At 45.9% G+C, this 21,594-nt stretch overlaps 2 protein-coding genes across 33 annotated transcripts in view; both read right to left on the bottom strand.

Annotated features, from left to right (window-relative positions):
* Positions 1 to 7,189: 7,189 nt before the first annotated feature.
* On the bottom strand, positions 7,190 to 11,014 carry LOC105497969 (HCLS1 associated protein X-1). 3 transcript variants are annotated; one of them, XM_071084877.1, is made up of 8 exons: positions 10,996 to 11,014; positions 10,680 to 10,803; positions 9,869 to 10,131; positions 9,506 to 9,693; positions 8,101 to 8,152; positions 7,842 to 7,948; positions 7,599 to 7,689; positions 7,190 to 7,453 (listed from the first exon to the last, which is right to left on the bottom strand). In XM_071084877.1, the coding sequence occupies exons 2-8, from the start codon at positions 10,730 to 10,732 to the stop codon at positions 7,368 to 7,370; spliced, it is 840 nt and encodes a 279-aa protein (XP_070940978.1). In that variant the 5' UTR covers positions 10,733 to 10,803; positions 10,996 to 11,014; the 3' UTR covers positions 7,190 to 7,367. The 3 variants fall into 3 exon arrangements, with proteins under 3 accessions (XP_070940978.1, XP_011767886.1, XP_011767887.1); XM_011769584.2 differs by lacking the exon at positions 10,996 to 11,014 and adding an exon at positions 10,953 to 10,971; XM_011769585.2 differs by lacking the exon at positions 10,996 to 11,014 and having other exon boundaries at positions 9,869 to 9,987; positions 10,680 to 10,836.
* An 889-nt stretch (positions 11,015 to 11,903) lies between these two features.
* The window catches only part of LOC105497966 (ubiquitin associated protein 2 like), a 56,123-nt gene continuing 46,432 nt past the window's right edge, over positions 11,904 to 21,594 (bottom strand). For 4 of the 30 annotated variants that reach the window (XM_011769572.2, XM_071084833.1, XM_071084823.1 and 1 more), the window contains exons 25-27: positions 16,844 to 16,911; positions 14,458 to 14,655; positions 11,904 to 12,536 (exon numbers count right to left, since the gene is read on the bottom strand). In XM_011769572.2, coding sequence (XP_011767874.1) covers positions 12,498 to 12,536; positions 14,458 to 14,655; positions 16,844 to 16,911 — 305 coding nt within the window. In that variant the 3' untranslated portion in view covers positions 11,904 to 12,497. The other 26 variants (XM_071084782.1, XM_011769568.3, XM_071084788.1 and 23 more) reach the window with 11 other exon arrangements.

Consider the following 21,594-nt stretch of genomic DNA (forward strand, 5'->3'; position numbering starts at 1 on the left):
CCACTGAAGGAGACTTGGGTTGATTCCTACTCTTGGCTATTGTGAACAGTACTGCAATGAACATGGCAGTGCAGGTATCTCTTCAACATACTGATTTCAGTTCCCTTGAAAATATACCCAGTAGTTGGATTGCTGGATCTCCATTGTCTTATACTTCATGTTGCTGATAAAGTTTGAGAACATTATGATTCTTGATCCTTTAGGGTTTTTTGTTTGTTTGTTTCGTCTACTGACACAGCCCTCAGGAGATCCTGAGAACATGTTCCCCATTTTTTTTTCTCTCTCCCTCTAGAATCTTTTAAACTCTGTTGTCTCCAGTGTTCTAAAATTTCATATGGTGTGCCTTAGAGTGAGTTTATTTTCACCATTGGTCCGGCGTGTGGCAAGTCCTTTCAGGTTAGAAAGTAACATCCTTCAGGCTGGGCGCAGTGGCTCATTCCTGTAATTCCAGCACTTTGGTAGGTCGAGGTGGGAGGATCACTTGAGCCCAGGAGTTGGAGACCAGCCAGGGCAACATGGCAAGACCACCGTCTCTACCAAAAACAAAATGAAAAAACAAAAAACAAAAATTAGTTGGGTGTGGTGGTGCACACCCAGCCACTCAGGAGGCTAAGGCAGGAGGATCGCTTGAACCCAGAAGTTCGAGGCTGCAATGAGCTATGATTGTGCCACTGCACTCCAATCTGAGTGACAGAGTGAGATTCTGTCTCAAAAAACATTAAGTAATATTTTAAAATTCTGGAATATTTTCATGACATTTCATTGATAATTTATGCCATTCTAGTTTTATGTCTCTCTCTCTCTCTCTCTCTCTCTCTCTCTCTATCTCTCTCTCTCTCTCTCTCTGTTTCTTTCTTTTGAGATGGAGTCTTACTCTATCACCAGGCTGGAGTGCAGTGGCATTATCTCTGCTCACTGCAAACTCCACCTCCCAGGTTCACACCATTCTCCTGCCTCAGCCTCCCAAGTAGCTGGGACTACAGGCACCCACCACCACGCCCAGCTGATTTTTTTGTATATTTAGTAGAGACGGTGTTTCACCGTGTTATCCAGGATGGTCTCCATCTCCTGACCTCGTGATCCACCCGCCTTGTCCTCGCAAAGTGCTGGGATTACAGGCGTGAGCCACCACGCCCAACCTTTTTTCTCTTATTTTTCGATCAGTTATTTTGTTTACTTTTTGGAGAATTGAACTTTATTTTCCTAATTTTTATAGTTTTTTTTTTTTTTTCATTTCTGCTATCATGTTTGTGTGTGTGGTGTTTTTTTCTTTTTTTGGAGATAGAGTCTCACTCTGTCACCCAGGCTGGAGTGCAGTGGCACAATCATAGCTCATTACAGCTTTGAACTCCTGCACTCAAGTGATACTCCTACCTCAGCCTTCCCAGTAGCAAGTACTACAGTGTGCACCACCCTGCCTGGCTAATCTTTAATTTTTTGTAGAGACAGGTCTCACTATGTTGCCCAGACTGTCTCCAACTCCTGGGCTAACGCCATTCTCTCCCTTCAGCCTTCCAAACTGTTGGGATTACAGGCATGAGTCACTGCGCCCGGCCAAGTACATAAATCTTTATAGTGCTTAGAAATACGAAGCAATAAGCCAGGCGCAGTGGCCCATGCCTGTAATCCCAGCACTTTGGGACGCCGAGGCAGGTAAATTACTTGAGGTCAGGAGTTCAAGACCAGCCTGGCCAACATGGTGAAAGCCCGTCTTCATCAAAAACACAGAAATGTAGGCTGGGTGGCCTGTAATCCCAGCATTTTGGGAGGCCAAGGCGGGTGGATCACCTGAGGTCAGGAGTTCAGGACCAGCCTGGCCAACATGGTGAAACCCCATCTCTACCAAACATACAAAAATTAGCCAAGCATGGTGGCAGGCACCTGTAATCCCAGCTACTTGGGAGGCTGAGGCAGGAATCACTTGAACTCAGGAAGTGGAGGTTGCAGCAAGCCAAGATCGTGCCATTACACTCCAGCTTCGGCAACAGAGTAAGACTCAGTCTAAAAAAGAAAAAAAAAAATTGCCGGGCGTGTGAGCCTGTAGTCCCAGCTACTGGGGCGGCTCAGGCAGGAGAATCCTGAGCCTCCACCTGGAGGTGGAGGTTGCAGTGAGATAAGATTGTACCACAGCACTCCAGTCTGGGAAACAGAGAGAGACTCCATCTAAAAAAAAAAAAAAAGTGTACATTTAAAGTTTTTAATCTCTCTGCATAGTCTCTGTTTCTTACAAGTTGCTTCATTTGTCTCTACCACTCATGTTAGATGCTTTCTTCATGTATCTGGTGATTTTTAGCTCCATTTATATTTGTGATGGAATTCTAAAAAGTTGATTAGAAAAACCAATTGTATTTTTATACACTAGACGGATTAAATAATAATAAAAAGGCAGGAAGACTGGTTTTACTAAATAAAACTATAGTATTTTAAGGTATGATATGGGCACAAAGATAGACAAATAGATTAATAGAATAGAAAGATCCCTTACAGTTGTGTGTGTGCATGTGTGTGTGTTGTTGTTGCTGTTGTTTTGGGGCTGTTTTATTTATTTATGTATTTTTAGCTGGGATTACAGGCGCCCACCACCACAGTCAGCTAATTTTGTATTTTTAGTAGAGACGGGGTTTCACCATGCTGTCCAGGCTGGTTTGAACTCCTGACCTCACGGGATCCACCTGCCTCAGCCTCCCAAAGTGCTGAGATTATAGGCATGACCCACCATGCCTGGCCTATTTATTTATTTATTATTATTATTATTTGAGGCAGAGTCTCGCTCTGTCACCCAGGCTGGAGTGCAGTGGCATGATCTCTGTTTACTGCAACCTCTGCCTCCTGGGTTCAAGCGATTCTCCTGCCTCAGCCTCCTGAGTAGCTGGGATTATAGGTGCGCACCACCATGCCCAGCTAATTTTTGTACTTTTAGTAGAGACGAGGTTTCACCATGTTGGTCAGGCTGGTCTCGAACTTCTGACCTCGTGATCCACTCGCCTCGGCCTCCCAAAGTGCTGGGATTACAGGCGTGAGCCACCACGCCCAGTCACCACTCTTTTTTTTTTTTTTTTTTTTTTTTAATATTTTGAGACGGCGTCTTGCTCTATTACCCAGGCTGGAGTGTATGGTGCAATCTCGGCTCACTGCAACCTCTGCCTCCCGGGTTCAAGTGATTCTCATGCCTCAGCCTCCCAAGTAGCTGAGATTACAGGCCTGTACTACCATGCCTGGCTAATTTTTGTATTTTTAGTAGAGACAGCAAGTTATCTGCCTGTTTCAGCCTCCCAAAGTACTGGGATTACAGGCGTGAGCCACCATGCTTGGCCTTTTTATTTTGAGAGAGAGTGTCACTCTGTTGCCCAGGCTGGAGTGCAGTGGCATGGTCATGGCTCACTGCATCCTTGACCTTCTGGGCTCGACATCATCCCACCTCAGACTCCTGAGTAGCTGGGACTACAGGCATGCACCACCATGCCCAACTAATTTTTAAATTTTTTTGTAGAGACAGGGTTTTCCTATGTTGCCAGGCTGGTCTCAATTGTTCTTCCCCACTCAGCTTCCCAAAGTGTTGAGATTACAGGTGTGAGCCACTGTGACTGGCCTCAGATTTGCCCTCTTAACCATAGTACTAAAAGCTTTTTTTTTTTTTTTTGAGATGGAGTCTCCCTGTGTTGCTCAGGCTGGAGTGCAGTGGCGCGATCTCAGCTCACTACAAGCTCCGCCTCCCGGGTTCACACCATTCTCCCGCCTCAGCCTCCGAGTAGCTGGGACTACAGGCGCCCGCCACCACGCCCGGCTAGTTTTTTGTATTTTTAGTAGAGACGGGGTTTCACCATGTTAGCCAGGATGGTCTCGATCTCCTGACCTCGTGATCCACCCACCTCGGCCTCCCAAAGTGCTGGGATTACAGGCTTGAGCCACCGCAACCGGCTAAAAGCTTTTGTTGTTGTAATCGGGTCTCACTCTGTAGTCCAGGCTAGAATGCAGTGGTGTGATCATAGATCATGGCAGCCTCGAACTCCAGCCTCCAGAGATCCTCCTGTTTTAGCCTCCTGAATAGCTGAGACTACAGATGTGGGCCACCATGCTCAGCTAATTTATTTATTTATGTTTTTTGAGATGGAGTCTCGCTTTGTCACCCAGGCTGGAGGACAGCAGCACAATCTCGGCTCACTGCAACCTCCGCCTCCTGGATTCAAGTGATCCTCCTGCCTCAGCCTCCTAAGTAGCTGGGATTACAAGTGTGCACCACCCCACTAAGCTAACTTTTTTTATTTTTAGTAGAGTTGGGGCTTCACCATGTTGGCCAGGCTGGTCTCGAACTCCTGACGTCAAGTGATCCGCCCACCTTGGCCTCCCAAAGTGTTGAGATTACAAGTGTGAACCACAGTGCCTGGCCTGCTTGAACTCCTGACCTCAAGTGATCTGCCCACCTCAGCCTCCCAAAGTGCTGGGATTATAGGCGTGAGTAATGATGCCCAGCCTGCTCAGCTAATTTTTAAAAAATATTTTGGGCAGGGTGTGGTGGCTCAAGCCTGTAATCCCAGCACTTTGGGAGGCCGAGACGGGTGGATCACGAGGTCAGGAGATCGAGACCATCCTGGCTAACACGGTGAAACCCCGTCTCTACTAAAAAATACAAAAAACTAGCCGGGCGCGGTGGCGGGCGCCTGTAGTCCCAACTACTCGGGAGGCTGAGGCAGGAGAATGGTGTGAACCCGGGAGGCGGAGCTTGCAGTGAGCTGAGATCCGGCCACTGCACTCCAGCCTGGGCGGCAGAGCGAGACTCCGTCTCAAAAAAAAAAAAAAAAAAAAAAAACAAGTGTGAACCACAGTGCCTGGCCTGCTTGAACTCCTGACCTCAAGTGATCTGCCCACCTCAGCCTCCCAAAGTGCTGGGATTATAGGCGTGAGTAATGATGCCCAGCCTGCTCAGCTAATTTTTAAAAAATATTTTGGGCAGGGTGTGGTGGCTCAAGCCTGTAATCCCAGCACTTTGGGAGGCCGAGACGGGTGGATCACGAGGTCAGGAGATCGAGACCATCCTGGCTAACACGGTGAAACCCTATCTCTACTAAAAAACACAAAAAACCAGCAGGGCGAGGTGGCGGGCGCCTGTAGTCCCAGCTACTTGGGAGGCTGAGGCAGGAGAATGGCGTAAACCCAGGAGCCAGAGCTTGCTGAGCCAGAGCTGAGATCGGCCACTGCACTCCAGCCTGGGCAACAGAGCGAGACTCCGTCTCAAAAAAAAAAAAAAAAATTTTGCCAGGTGCAGTGGTTCACGCCTGTAATCCCAGCACTTTGGGAGGCTGAGGCAGGTGGATCACGAGGTCAAGAGATCGAGACCAGCCTGGCCAACATGGTGAAACCCCGTCTTCACTAAAAATACAAAAGTTAGCTGGACGTGGTGGCACATGCCTGTAATCCCAGCTACTCAGGAGGCTCAGGCAGGAGAATCGCTTGAACTCGGGAGGCAGAGGTTGCAGTGAGCTGAGATCACACCACTGCATTCCAGCCCGGTGACAGAGAGAAACTCCGTCTCAAAAAATATATATATATATAAAATATATAAATATATTTTATATATAAATATCATATTATATATTTATATGTCATATTATATATTTATAAATATATATTGTATATTTATAAATATATATTATATATATTATACAATTATATATTATATATGTAATCATATATATGTAATCATATATAATATATATGCAATCATATATAATATATATTATATATTTGTATTATATATTATGCATATAAATCTATATATTTATGTTACACATATAAATCTATATATATATTTTAGAGATAGGATCTTGCTATGTAACCTCCACCTCCTGAGCTCAAGTAATCCTCCTATCTCAGCCTCCCAAGTAGCTGGGATGATATGTACAGTCTAACACACCGGATTAAAAACTTTTATAATGAGAAAAGGAAGCCTGGGCAACACGGCAAAACTCGGTCTCTGCAAAAAATACAAAAAATAAATAAATAACCAAAAAAAAGAAAAAATAATTAGCTAGGCATGGTGGTGTATGCCTGTAGTCCCAGCTACTCAGGAGGCTGAGGTGGAAGTATTAAGCCCAAGTCAAGGCTACAGTGAACCAACATTACTCCCCTACACTCTAGCCTGTGTGACAGAATGAGACCCTGCCTCAAAAAGAAAAAAGGACCTAGTAACATTTGTGCCAGGTGTATTTTCTCTAACATACATAGTAATTTTTTTTTTTGAGATGGAGTTTTGCTCTTTTTGCACAAGCTGGAGTGCAATGGCATGATCACAGCTCACTGCAACCTCCGCCTCCTGAGTTCCAGCAATTCTCCTACCTCAGCTTCCCAAGAAGCTGGAATGACAAACATGTGCCACCATACCTGGCTAATTTTTGTATTTTCAGTAGGGACAGGGTTTCACCATATTGGTCAGGCTGATCTCGAACTCCAGACTTCACGTGATCCATCTGCCTCGGCCTCCCAAAGTGCTGGGATTACAGGCATGAGCCACCACGCCCAGCCACATAACAATTTTTTTAAGGCCAGTAAAGTAAGGAAAATTTACCCGTGTACTTCCTCAGTTACCTCATGAACTCTCCAGTCAGTGATCCACACTTCCACACCCACACCCTTTTTTGGGAATCTGATGTATCCCTTTCTAGAAATTCTAGAAGTTTTCCTGAAATTATTTCTAGTTATCTCCTCAGTAAGAAAAATCATTTTTCTTTTCTTTTTTTTTTTTGAGATGGAGTTTTGCTCTTGTTGCCTACGCTGGAGTGCGATGGCACGGTCTCGGCTCACTGCAACCTCTGCCTCCTGGGTTCAAGTGATTCTACTGCCTCAGCATGGGATTACAGGCACCCGCCACCATGCCCAGCTAATTTCTGTATTTTTAGTAGAGACGGAGTTTCACCACGTTGGCCAGGCTGGTCTTGAACTCCTGACCTCAGGTGATCTGCCTGTCTCAGCCTCCCAAAGTGCTGGGATTACAGGTGTGAGCCACCAAACCTGGCCTCTTTTTTTTCTTTTTTAATTTATTTCTTGCTTGAGAAAGAAAAATCATTTTCTACTCAGGTTTTAGATGTAGAATAAAAAGTTAAGGAATAAGGAGAAGGCAGAGGACCAAGATAATTTCGGAAGTGTTGGATGGTTCTAGAAACTGAAATAGCCTTGACAAAACCAAGACAAATAATTAGCATAAATAAAAGTTTTATTGGTCAGTTTGGGTGAGTGACAAACTGACATGCCCCCAATTCACTATTCCACATATCCAAGCCCCTGAGGTGGCAAGAGGAGAAGCTAAGCTTATTAATGGTGGGCAATGGGTGAAAGGTGGAAAGGACTTTGAAGGCCTCTGAGGGTTAACAAGGCTACCGGGACCGGAACCAACGTCCTAGGAATAAGTCCAGGATGGAGAAGGCATCATCCAGGGCTGGAGGTCTTGGTGATTCTGGATCTAAGGAAGAAAGTCATATACACAAATAGGCTAAATGAAAGAGACCAGGCAGAAGCAAAGGAGAGAAATAATATTCAAGGGTAGAAGAGTAAGAGTTCCCTTCCCCAAGGAATCTTGAGATGAACCCCTTTGTCTTTTAACTTACCACCCCTAGGACTGCTCTCTGCTTCGTGTCGGGTTACTGTAGTCTCTGTCCGGCCCTCACTGTCCACCACAGTCCGGCGCTCCTCCACTATCTACAAGGAGAAGTCCCCACCATATTCCTCACATCACTAACGATAACGCTCAGCAGTTTCTTTACAGAGATCCCTGTTTCTTTACAGAGATTCCTGTTTCAGGGCATTCATTCCCTGGCCACAATTTCCTTTACCTCTTTCTTTCAACTCACCCCATCTGGTTTAGTGATCTTGGTTACAGAGATGCTCTTGAAATAGGATTTGGGCTGGGGCTGTAGAACCGGGCCAAGACCCTCCTGGGAAACCTGGGAATCAAGATCTGGAAGAGCAGAGAGATGAAGAAGCAGGAGAGAAAGAGTCCAAGGGAAAAAAGGAGACAAGTGTACAGGAAGAAACTTCAGGGAGGGAAAATGGACAGAACTTCAGAAGAGTAACAAAAGGCTGATAAACTTCCCCTTCCTCCAGACTTACCATTGTCCTCTCTGGTTCTAGGATGGGGGTCCACAGGCCATATGTCATCAAACTGCAGAAGAAACCATAGTAAGTGAAAAGACATCTTCTATTTTTTTTTTTTTTTTTTTTTTTTTTTTGAGACGGAGTCTCGCTCTGTAGCCCAGGCTGGAGTGCAGTGGCCGGATCTCAGCTCACTGCAAGCTCCGCCTCCCGGGTTCACGCCATTCTCCTGCCTCAGCCTCTCGAGTAGCTGGGACTACAGGCGCCCGCCACCTCGCCCGGCTATTTTTTTGTATTTCTTAGTAGAGACGGGGTTTCACTGTGTTAGCCAGGATGGTCTCGATCTCCTGACCTCGTGATCCGCCCATCTCGGCCTCCCAAAGTGCTGGGATTACAGGCTTGAGCCACCGCGCCCGGCCTAAGACATCTTCTAATCTGAAATTTGAAAGGTCATAGACCTCAAACTAATCCTGAGCTCCAAAACCCACTGCCCCGGGGGGAGATAATTCCATTCAGAATAGCTTTATTTATACACTCCTTCCTCCTTCCTGGCTGTTTTATGTATCCTTCTACCAGAAAGACTTCCTGAACTGATATATGTCTATACTCTGTGCACAATCCTGCCTTATCCAAGAATTATCTAGACCAGTGGTGGTTTATTGTTTTTTTTTTTTTTTTAAGAAACAGAACACCCATCTCCCCCCCCAAAGAAAATCCCACAAGCCTAATAGAGAAAACAGAAAACACTAAATGGAGGGCTTAGGATTCCAGCCCAAGGCTGTCAGATTCAAACAAGAATTGCAATCTTTGGCCAGGCATGTTGGCTCACACCTGTAATTCCAGCACTTTGGGAGGCCAAGGTGGGTGGACCACCTGAGGTCAGGAGCTCGAAAGCAGCCTGGCCAATATGGTGAAACACCGCCTTTACTAAAAATACAAAAATTAGTCGGGTGTTTGGCAGGTGACTGTAATCCCAGCTACTCAGGAGGCTGAGGTAGGAGAATCACTTGAATCTGGGAATTGGAAGTTGCAGTGAGCTGAGATTGTGCCACTACACCACAGCCTGGGTAACAGAGCAAGGCTGGGTCTCAAAAAAAAAAAAGTGCAACCTTTGTACTTTTTTTTTTTTTTTTTGACATGAGTCTCCACCTCCTGGGTTCAACCAATTCTCCTGCCTCAGCCTCCCGAGTAGCTGGGATTACAGGTGCCCGCCACCACGCCCGGCTAATTTTCTGTATTTTTAGTAGAGACATGGTTTCACCATGTTGACCAGGCTAGTCTCGAACTCCTGACCTCAGGTGATCCACCCTCGGTCTCCCAAAGTGTTGGGATTACAGGCGTTAGCCACCGCGCCTGGCCAGTCTTTGCACTTTATTAGTGGTCTCTCACAAGCTCTCACTTTAGGACCCAATGGGATACTCACACTATGAAATGGTCTCTGGGAGCCCCAGTCTGGTGCTGGTTTGGGGGATTCACTTCTTCCATCACTCTCCAAGACCCCCCCAAAGATCCTGGGCTGGTGACTATCTGGATACTTAAGCATTGAGTCCCGAAGTGTCTGTCCCTCCCGCAGTCTCTCACCAGGTGTCTCTGACTCAGGACCTGGGAGTTCTGCAGAAAGGTGGCAGGTGTTTGCTGGGGTGGGAAAGGACTTGGGCTCTATAAATCTCCCTGAAATCATCAGTCTTCTCACACTTCCCATCCCCCAGCTACTCCCTGCAGGCTCTTTATTTCACCCACCAACCCACTAGAAACCGCAGGTTGTCCCTCAGGGAAAGCCACACACCAGGAGGATGGGAAGGCAAGGTCCAGGCCCCCATATCGCTGAAGATGCTATTGAAATCTCGTACTAGGTCATCAAAGCCGAAGTTATCGTGGAAACGTATCCCTCCTCCTGGGCTGAAGCTGAAGCCGAAGCCAAATTCCTCAGGGGGGTGCTGAGGACTATGGAACCTTGGGTTCCCACGGCCCCATGAACCCCCTTCTTCCTCTTCTTCCTCATCATCATCTTCATCTCGAGTCATCCCTCCAAAAAAGGGATCTCTGTGGCTGAGAGTGGAGGCAGATTGGCCACCAAGATGTCAGCACGATTTAAGCCATAAAATCAACTCATGGGTGGCAAAGTGGGACAAGAGCAAGTGGTCTGGGAAGCTGGGGAGAGGGTCGGAGGACTGGTTGCCGCATCAAAACATTAATACAATGGCTGACAGTTCTTTCTTTCTTTTTTTTTTTTTTTTTTTTAATCAAAGTCAGACCTCGGCTCGCAGCTCCCTTCTTACACCTTCCCCCAGAGTCCCTCCCCTCTCTCCCAAGGTCCTGCTCACTTGCTCACTGTCCTATTCTCCCGACCCCCATTGTCTTCCCCGCCCGGGTCCCTGTTGCATCACCCCAGGTTGGAGAAAGGCTTAGTTTGCTGTTTCTCCTCTTAACGACCGCCTTGGTTACTGTGGCGGGGTGAGTATTCAATGTTGCGACTTCTGTCCTCTCTACAGGAGTTGAAGGAGTGGGACAGAGGATGTTTTTCCAAAAAATAAGACGTAGGGGTCAAGCTCCCCTCAGACGACCCCCACCCTTGTCCAAGCCGGACCTACTCTCACCTCCGAGGTCCAGGAAAGCCGAAAAAGCCCCGGAAGAGATCAAAGAGGCTCATTCCCGTATTGGGACGCGAACCTTTGAACCCCTCCAGTGGTCCATTCGCAGAAGGGGCAAACCTGCGCAGCCCTGTGGGAAATTGAGCGAGGCGTCAGCCCACGCTACCGGAAAGCAAGCCCGCGATCGTGACACTGTCGTAAACGACTGTAAGCCGGACGTGCAAGGGAGGCGGGACGGAAAGTCTTCCTCAAATTTGAAAGGCTTTATCTTTACCCCACCTTTTAGAGACCAGTTTCCGTGACGGGAGTGAGCGTGACGCACTTTCAGTTTCCTATGACCGCCTTCCTCCTAAACCTGTTCTTTCTGGAGACAACTCAGTCCGAAAAGCGATTTCGAGGGTTTGACTCTGGATGGCACTCGCATAAAGCCGCCAGAGGGCAGCCCAGCCGCACAGATGAACCGGCTTGAGGGCATCCCTCAACCTCCCCACCCCCGGGGCTGGCCAGCCTAACAGCTGAAGCCACCTCGCCTCTTACTCGGGCGTTCCTTTTGACTGACCTGGGTGACGTCTGCTGTTAGAGGGATGAACAAATGAACAAAATGCTTTTCCAAGCTCTTTCTAGTATTGAATTCCCCAGAGATCAAGACATGAGACGCATGGACTTAACTTCCTCCACCTCTCTAGCTACTAGGGAGTTTGTTATAACCATATAGGATTCTTTTATCTAAGCAGGCTCTGCAACCAGCAAGACAAAGGATTTGTAAGGGAAGGGAAACTAGTTGTGTCCTGAGAAGGAACAAATTAGGGACGATAAAGAAGTATCCCTTTGGTATCTTTTTTTTTTTTTTTTTTTTAGACAAATTTTTCTCTCATGTCTCCCAGGCTGGAGTGCAGTGGCACCATCTCGGCTCACTGCAACCTTCGCCTCCCAGGTTCTCTCCTGCCTCAGCCTCCTGAGTAGCTGGGATTACAGTCATATGCCACCCTGCCCGGCTACTTTTGTATTTTTTGTAGAGACGGGGTTTCACCATGTTGACCAGGCTGGTCTCGAACTCCCGACCTCAGGTGATCTGCCCACCTTGGCCTCCCAAAGCGACTGGCCTCATTTTGTGCCTATCCGAAACCTGTCTCTCCCTGTACCCCATCCCCAAGCCAGACTTGGCTCTAGATTCTTTTTCAAAGAATTGGGTATAGCTATGTCACAGAAAAGCACCCAAGAAGCAACTACTACAGTAGTCCATTCCTAGGGGGAATGTGCCCCAAGGTTTTGGTTTTTTTATTTCGTTTTTGGGGTACAGGTGGTGTTTGGTTACATGGATGAGTTCTTTAGTGATTTCTGCGACTTTAGTGCACCCATCACCCCAGCAGTGTACACTGTACCCAGTATGTAGTCTTTTATCCGTCACCCTACTCCAAGATTTAGTTCTGTCAGACGATACATGTTGCCTTCACTTCTTTTTAGTTTATTTACCTGGACCCATTTAAGTCATAACTTAAAACTCTTTAAAGCCATTTTTTTCCTTTGAAATGGTCTCAGCTCCTTCTTGATCCTCTCCATTTTCCACCCAATCTCCTCTATCCCTCTCCCTTTACTGCCTGAAATCGGCTGTAGATGTAGCAGTTTCTGGAGGAAATGAAGATTTGTGGTGGTTCTTTCCAGTCAACAGGTTGTGAAAGTCTTAGGGGTGAAGGGAAGGAAATCCCCTCAAGGACAAGATACTACTACCACATTAAGGTCAGGAGTTCTTAAAGGGCGAAGATTTCATTTTATTCCACTGCCTTCAGGGGCCTGCTAGAGGAGGCCCCGTTGGTACAGTAATACTTATTCACCAAGCTGGTCATCGACGAAATTGAGGATGTCCTAGACGGAGCAAGAATAGGCAGAGGCTGAAGGTAGAGGTTTTCTTTTTATATATACAAGACACATTAATCCATTAAATTTGAGGACACAGTACAAAAAAAAAAAAAAAAAAAAAAAACACTTCAACTAATTCATCTGACAATGCTGTTCATATTCATGACGCCATTTTTTTTTGTTTGTTGTTGTTGTTTTCCTAATAATAAAGGAGGAGACTTAGGGCTGTTGGGCTGATATATATTTGGGGGTCCCACCTCCCCACCTCATCCGTACACCACCAGGGTGAACAGGAGGAAGCAAAGGAAGGGCAGGGCCCATAGCAAAGTTTCATAATCTTGAATGCAAGAGGGGAGAAGGAATGGAAGGGGGGAAAAAAAAGGAGAAAATACAAATCCTATAATACATACAACAGGGTGGGGATGGTATAGGAATGGGACAGACATGAAGCTGAGGCATGGGGTGGGCCGCTGGGGGTGGGGGGCAGCGGAAACCCCCCACATTCCTTTCTCTTTGATGTTGTTTCCATAGTTTCCAGGCTGAGAAGCCCTCTCAGAAGATGGGACCGGGAGAAGAGGGTCAGGGCCTCAGTTGGCCCCCCAGCTGTAGCTGTTGTAGGCAGACTTGTTGGTCTGGGGCTTCTGCGGGATGGAGCTGGTCTGGCTACGTTGCCCGCTGCCCGTCTGCAGGGGAATGGGAGGATGATGGGGAGGAAAAAGGTGTCTAGTTAGTGGTACAAATTTGTAACATCTTCAGGTGGAGATGTGCAAACTGTCTTGCTCTCCCATTCCCCTCACTACTATTAGAACCATAGAAAATTTAGTCTGCATAGCTGCTAAAGCCCCTTTCTTACAAGCAGGAAGGCATTTTTGACTTTTAAATAGGGAAAAGATGAAGAGGGCAAGATACCTTTGGAGATAAGGTAGTGAGTTAGTTCTACTCATTTTCAATTCTACCTTCTCCTACTACCCCTTCTCTCCCCTGCTCTTGGAGATGAGTGATCACGAGGCAATTTCATTTCCATTGATCCCCATGAATGCCTCAATTTGGAAAGCTGTCTTTGAGAGGAAGGAAGTCCTTATTCCAGCCCCAGCCACCTATAATGGAGCTCTCAAGAGGCCACTTGCATTGCCCCACAGATCCCCACCCCTACCACACATCACATCTGTGAGCCCATTTCAGGCAGGTACGAGAGGCAGTCTGAGGCCTCAGGCTGCAGATGCTGCCCCAATAATCTTTTCCATTCTGGTAACCAAATGTTTTCCACAGTTGGGGAAGGGTACAAAGATAAAGAGGGTGTTGGGGAGGGGAGAAGGAGAGAGGAAGGGGAGGCCAGAGAGCTCAGCAAGGTGTTTGTGTTTGTGTATCCCGATTTGTGACCGCGCAGTCTTTTCAAGTTCCCTGAGGCTGTGAAGGTGAAATGGGGACTGAAAAGGAGTGGGTTCAAGCATATGATCATTCAATTTCATTACCTGCTCCTCCTGCTGGCGCTGGCAACAGAGAATCATCTGCAAATATGGTAGCTGAGGCAGAACCAGGATATATGGAAAATAAAGGGACAAACTTTGACAATAGAACTCCACCATTAGAAGGGAAAGCTAAAATGTCAGGGAAGAGGGAAGGCTGGGAAAGGAAAGAAGGGAGGTGTGACCCAGGTCTGATGGGATGAGGACAACTGTGGCACAGGAGGAGAAGGGCACCAAAGGAATTGGGCAAAAAAGGTTTCAATCTGGCCCCTTCTCTGAGATATCCTTTGCCGGCCGCTCGTGTTATGTGCGCTTGTGTCTGTATGTGCTGTGTGCCCATGACTGGCGCTGGGGAGGGATTGGGTGAAGGTGGTGGTGAGGAAGGGTAAGAAAAGGAAAGGGAAGGCAGTTTTGAGGGATAGGAAGAGGAAGGGAAAGGAGAGAGGGGGAAGGGCTATTACCTGGCCATCCTGCTGCAGGTGATGGTGAAGGATCTGAGAGTGCGGCTGCTGATGGGGGGTCAGAATGTGCATAAAGGGGGCAGGTGGGTAGGCAGCAGCTGTGGCCGGATTGATGGGGCCCCCACTTCCTAGGGCTGAAGGCAAGTTGAAGGAAGCAGCAGGAGTACCGGAATGAAAACCTTGTTTCTCAAAGGACTGCTATCCAGGAGGCCAGGAGGAGACAGAGTAAAAGGGATCAGCAAACCAATCTTGGGATTTTCCTGAGCTCAAGCTCCCTGACCCTCAGAAAGCAGCATGGTGTCACAGAAGGCACAGTACACTTGAAATCACATATTCAGGTCTCAGTCTCAGCTCTGCTCTTATTTAATAACTGTGTGAACCTAGGCAAACTACTCAACCTCTTGGCCTCAGTTTCGTCAGATACAAAACAGGGACACTACAAACCTGTTGTAAAGATCAAATAGGCTGGGCACGATGGCTCACACCTGTAATACCGCACTTTGGGAGGCCGAGATGGCCGGATCACACAGAGTTCAAGACCAGCCTGGCCAATATGGTGAAACCCCATCTCTACTAAAAATACAAAAATTAGCCAGGCGTGGTAGCGGGTACCTGTAAATCCCAGCTACTTGGGAGTCTGAGGCAGGAGGATCACTTGAACCTGGGAGGCAGAGGTTGCAGTGAGTCAAGACTGTGCCACTGCACTACAGCCTGGGAGACAGAGGGAGACTCCATCTGAAGAAAAAAAAAAAAAAAGGCTGGGCACAGTGGCTCACGCCTGTAATCCCAGCATTTTGGGAGGCCAAGGTGGGCGGGTCACCTGAGGTTAGGAGTTTGAGACCAGCCTGACCAACATGGAGAAACCCGGTCTCTACTAAAAATACAAAATTAGCCAGGCATGGTAGCACATGCCTGTAACCCCAGTTACTCGGGAGGCTGAGGCAGGAGAATCGCTTGAACCCGGGAGGTGGAGGTTGTGGTGAGCCAAGATCACGCCATTGCACTCTAGCCTGGGAAACAAGGGTGAAACTCCGTCTCAAAAAAAAAAAAAAACAACCAAAAACAAACAAAAAGACTAAATAAGAGGATGAAATGTGGAAGCACTTTGTAAAACTGAATGTCATATTTGAACATCATGAAATTTGAACTTAGAACTCCAGGCTGGGCATGGTGGCTCACACCTGTAACCCCAGCACTTTTGGGAGGCTAAGGCAGGTGGATTGCTTGAGCCCAGGAGTTCAAGATGAGCCTGGGCAACATGACAAAACCCTGTATCTACCAAAAAACAAAAATACAAAATACAAAAGAAACAAAAAACAAAAATACAAAAATTAGGCCTGGTGGTACACACCTATAGCCCCAGCTACTCAGAAGGCTGAGATTCCACCATTGCACTCCAGTCTGGGTGACTTCTTGAGACTGTCTCCAAGAAAAAAAAAAGGCAAACCAACTGTCCCTACCCCTTCCAATATTCCTTTAAAAAAAATAATAATAAATAATAACTCCGCTGGGCGCAGTGGCTCACACCTGTAATCCCAGCACTTTGGGAGGCCGAGGCAGGTGGATCATGAGGTCAGGAGTTCAAGACTAGCCTAGCCAAGATGGTGAAACCCCGTCTCTATTAAAAAATACAAAAATTAGCAGGCGTGATGGCAGGCACCTGTAATCCCAGCTACTCAGGAGGCTGAGGCAGGAGAATCGCTTGAACCCGGGAGATGGAGTTGACAGTGAGCTGAGATTGCACCACTGCACTCTAGCCTGGGTGACAGGGCAAGACTCTGTCTCAAAAACAAAAACAAAAAGAACTCCATGGATATTTCAAAAGAAATAAACACATACTGAGATATTTGAAGTGTTGAAGGTCTTGTTCATGAAGTGCCCTGCCCCAGACCCCCAGTGCTTAATAACAAACTTTAAGTATTTATGGTGATGGGGGATAAAAGCAACCTAACAAACCTGTGGATCACTCAAATGCTTCATTAGTTACTAGGTGTCTCCTTTCCCACTCCCACTGTTACAGATTTACTCAAAGAATGGAATGAACTAGTTTCCTGTCACTCTCATACTTACTCTCTTGAAAAGTCATGAAAAAGGTTGGGAGTAGGTAGGAAAAGGGGCCAGGAGAGTTGCACAGTAAATCACATGACACATTAAACAATTTGCCACGCTTCACCTTCCTATTACACTTCTGTTTTTTTCTCAGAGGGCTAAATTTTAACTTCTTAGAGGAAGTGAAGTCTAGAGAAGACCTTTCATTTAGAAAAAGTAGGATGGGTTTCCTGCCACCTCTCCTAGGGTTGTTCTTGTCCACTGTATTTCTACCATTACAACTCCACCTCTTCTATGTCTATCTCTTTTCCACTTCTGTCCAGAGCCAGGCACCTACCTGGGTTTTGGAGTACACAGAACCCGAGATATCTGGCACGCCCGTGTTACTGGAGGTGACTGAAACACCTGGGGGAGGAGGAAACAGACAGGAGGATTAGCTCAGCTAGCTACCTGGCCCTTATTCCTGAGGTGGTATCTGTAGCCTTTCTAGCTATACCAATGCAAGGGAATTTTGGTTGATTTTCCAGCTTCACGTCAGTCCTGAGAGTTAAGAGTTTATGAAACAAAAGCTCCCTAAGGGTTCTTTGGACCTTTCCAGGTGTGTGTTGAGTATACATGAGAGAGTGAGGTTGTTTTTTTGGTGGGCAAGGGAATATGACCAAACCTCACTAGCATATACTGTTTCAAAACACTTCTGTGCCAAAGTCTAGCAGGAATATAATAAACTTTTAATTTTAATGTCCATTTCAAATCAATCCACCCAAACTCCACTCAGTTTTATTCCTGGAGACTCGGGCAGTCTGGCCCTCTCTCTTCCTGAAGTGACATTTCTGGGCTCAAAATCTATGCCTCCACTGCATAAGTACGAGGAGCAGTTCACTTTAATCCCCAAGGGCACTCTCATTCTCATAGCCTCAGCTCAGTCAGTCCAGCTTCTTTAGTCTTGGAGCATCTAGGCTAAATCTTTAAACTTAATATGTAAAGGCCTGCCATCAAGATCAATTTCCATGTACACAATTTAAGCCTAAGTGTAGTGGGGTGGTGAGGGATAGGTAGACAGGAGTAGGCCATCTCCTATAGCCTAGGTGGAACACAAAAACCATGTCATTTTCAGTATACAACTTCAGCTTCTCCGTAAGATAAAGTTCTAACCCATACCCCAACTCTCATATTTCCTGTTGAAAACTCCCTACTAACCACTACAACCTTAAATAAACCAGAGTAGTACAACATGTCATTTTAATTTGTACTCCTCAAATACTCATACTACACTCTATCACTGGGGTATAAGGCAATGGGTCAAGGAGATAGGGAAAGCCATGAAATAAATAATCTAACATCTTTTAAACTTTCCATTTTTAAACAAAGATTTGAAGAAAAGTAAGTAATTTAGGAATATAAAGCATGATTTTAAAAAGATATATTAGTTTTTATAAAAATAAAACGAAGCTTCAGAAAAACTTTGCCTTTCTGTCTATGCCCTTGGATCCTTCCCATCAGAGGTACACATTTCCTTCTCCTCTGCTGTCAGGAACACTGATGGAAAAGTGTTTTAGAAACACTGTACTAGAGTGGCCAAATCACAAATAAGGAATCCTCCATTCACCCACAATTCAAACTCTAGAACCCAAATCCTCCCAATGCCTCAGACAAAGGCAGCCTTCCAAAGTTAAGCCCATCTTGAACAGTCACTTTTGAAGTGGTATCTTAATCTGGAAAAACTTCCCAACATCTTAAGTCCAGATAATTCCTGGGAGGGGCAAACACTAACTAGGAAAAATAACAGAACTACAGAAAACCAAGCAAGAGAAAATACTTCCTTATCTCCAAAGCATCAACTGTCTAAAGACACTGAAGTAAAAGAAGGGAACGATATCTTAAGGGGCTAATGGGTATTTTTTCCGTTCCCTTTTCAAACCTGAGGTGCCCATCTAGCAAATCACTGGGTAACAGTCATAACTTTTAAGAACAGAAGGTTCAGTTATGGAAAAGGCTTAAGCTAATAGTTTGTGTGGAAGAGTTGAGAGTAAAGGTGGAATAAACAGGATATAAGTAGAACATTTTAAAGTCAAACCAAAAGAGACAATTTACTGCAAAGGCAAAAAAAAAAAAAAAAAAAAAAATAGCATATTTGGTCACTCTCTGCAGTGAGGCTAGGCTGCCTGTATCTAGGAATGGCAGAAATGACTAACTGGATGCTCAAGCTGGGTGGTAGGGAGGAATTCAGCTCCAGTGTGCCCCTACCTGATCTCATTCTTTCCAGAGTTTAGGCTAAAAATAACTTCTAGTCCAGAGGCCTTATCTTGGATATGAGGTTGAAGGGACTGGGAATGCAGGAACCATAATACTCTGTAGTAGCCATAATAATCTCAATGATAGTATTAGAGACCTAGAAAATAATGGGTACTGATTTCATTACCCCTTCCCAGTTATTAGAAAGATCTTCAGACTACAGAGTTCTCTTGCTTTCCTTCCAACATCAACACCCCCTACTTATCCCCAAACAGTGACAATACCAGTATCACGTGGGCAGCAGGGCAGAGAAACATGAATCTCTCTCTCCCACCATGGCAGCCCCTGGGAAAGGTGGTCACACTCCACAGAACAAAATTACTCCAAAGGGCTGGGAACAAATACAAGGAAAGCTGAATACTTTGGTTTCTAATTAACCCAGGGTGGTGATCTCACTGTCCACATTAACTGTATAAACAAAGGGCTAATGTTGTATGCTAGCTGGACTGGGAGGGAATTAGAATTTCCACAGTCAAGGAGATGTCTGACCAAACCGCTCCCACACATCCTTAGCTTATACCCGCAAATGCAAAACTGATAATCCAAGATTTCTGAAAAGCCATCAAGGGACTAAGAACAATGTTCCAGGATAGCATAGTCTCCACAGAGCCTGAGTCATCAACTAGCTGATCACTAATGACTTTATCAGATCTTAGCCACTTGGCCTTTAGGAACCAGATAGATGTGGGAATTAAGCCTTGGAAGATACTTCTCTAACAGCTCTGAACACTATCTCTTTTGCCTTTCACCATGACATGACACTCCAAACTTTTTTGTCCTTTCCCCCACTGCTTATGTAAGAGGCAAAGGAAAGATCTAAATGGAAAAATGAAGCAACATAAACATGGAGAATTGGGGATTTCTACAAAGTTTCCTTTACCAACCAATCAACAGGCAGGAAACTGAGGCTATTTCCCCTCCCCCCACCTTCATGAAACCACCATACTGAAAAATTAATAGTTCTTTGGCTATGCTGGGGTTTGATTAAAAAGGCCACCCTCCACCCTTCATTCATAGCACAGCATTGGTTCCTAGTGTCCAGAAAGACATGCACGGAAAGAACGCCAGAGTTAGCTAAAGAAATACCACAGTTTATTGAAGACTACAAATATTTTTGTTACAAGTTGAAACTACATGCCTTCCAGAAATCAAAAGCAACAGCGGGTGTGTGCATTGATGCTTCGAAGGTGCTGCACCGCTTGAACTTGAAATGGGTAAGACAGGGTCAGACACATGGGGGAGAGGGAAATGGGGGAGGGGCAAGTTCAAAAGCCCAGAAGGTATCCACCAACTCATTTCCCCAAGCCACGCAGGCCATGGCCTCAGCTCAGCAGGCTCTCCTCAGTGGTCTGGTTTCTGAAACAAGACTTCAGTGCAAATTTATACACACACACAAAACATAGCCCCCAGCCTTGGGCCAAATTAGCTCTCAGCCGTCCAGAAATGCTTGTAAGGGGGTGGATATTTTCTTCCTAAAAGGAATCAAATACATAAAAATAAATGAATGGAATGACAAAAGCCCTTTGTGGGGTTGGGAACTAGGGGTTCTCAAGGGCTGATATAATACGTTTCTGAATTCTGAAGGGAGGCAAGAAGCTGGGATTTCTAGAATCAGGTATGCCAATTCTCTTATATTATCAATCACCTACCTCTTAAAATTTGTGAACCTGGTCCAACTAAGACTTCAACCTAATGTCCTCAGAACGGGGCCACCACTCCAAGTCAAAAAGCTTATAATCCTCCCCACCAAGATTCAGGGTGGACCTTGCTCGATAAGAGGGGTGGCCACAAGGAGTCTATGTATTAAATCTCAATGGAGCTTCTCAGGATTTAACTGATGACCCACTCTAACTCATAAAGCACAGTTCAAAGCTCCACCTGGCTATCAGTTCCTAGTCCTTACTGCCTTCTGTGCTGTTCCCAATTATTGAAATCTGTGGGCAACTGACCCACCCAGAGCCCACATAAGGGTGAAGAACACATGCTGCTCTATCCAAATCACCATGAAACTGTAACTGAGCTGACAGCTTTGAAGGACAACCCCCATCCCCAATCCTAAGCAATCACAGAAACCTGCTCCTCCCCTATTCATCTACAAGTCGCTGAAAAAGTACAATTATATTATTCAAAGATTTCTTCTCGCTCCCTGTCCTCCAAAAGTAGAGCACAGATGTCAGGTATGGAAGCAAGGGAGAGGCTGAGTATCTTTTAGGTAAGTACCCATCCAGAGGATTCCTACAATTCCCTCCTGCCATCACATATGTAAACAGACTTTGCAAAGAGACCAGCCATACAAATGAAGGAACCTAAAGGCCCAACTCTCCCAGTACAGTTCCCACTTTATTGAGTAATAGTCACGCCTACTCCTTTTCCTCCATGGTTTAGGTCTTCTAGCTAGGGAATAAAAAAGGACACATAAAAGTAGTGCTACAAAGTGATTTAAGCCAAACTTATCGTAGTCTGCTAGCTATGAACCCACTTAATGCTACTACTCAGTGAATATACCCCCTTTTGTATTATCAGTGCCATACATATTATCAACACTTGCCTCCACTTACATTTCAGCAAAATCTTGGGGCTCCTTGCCCTACTTCCACCCACACTTTTGGCCAACCAACATATTCTAAAAGCCAACACATACTCTTGGGCATTCCTGTCACAAAGAGTGGACACATGTCCTAGTATCAAGCTCCTCTGCTGGTGCTGCTCCCACAGATACCCAAGTCAGCCAAGTATTAAAACAATCATACCTGGGGCAGCGGTACACCCTCACCAACCCCATTTTCTTAAGCACCA

This window comes from Macaca nemestrina, chromosome 1, assembly GCF_043159975.1.
Source record: "Macaca nemestrina isolate mMacNem1 chromosome 1, mMacNem.hap1, whole genome shotgun sequence".
Taxonomy (NCBI): Eukaryota; Metazoa; Chordata; class Mammalia; order Primates; family Cercopithecidae; genus Macaca; species Macaca nemestrina.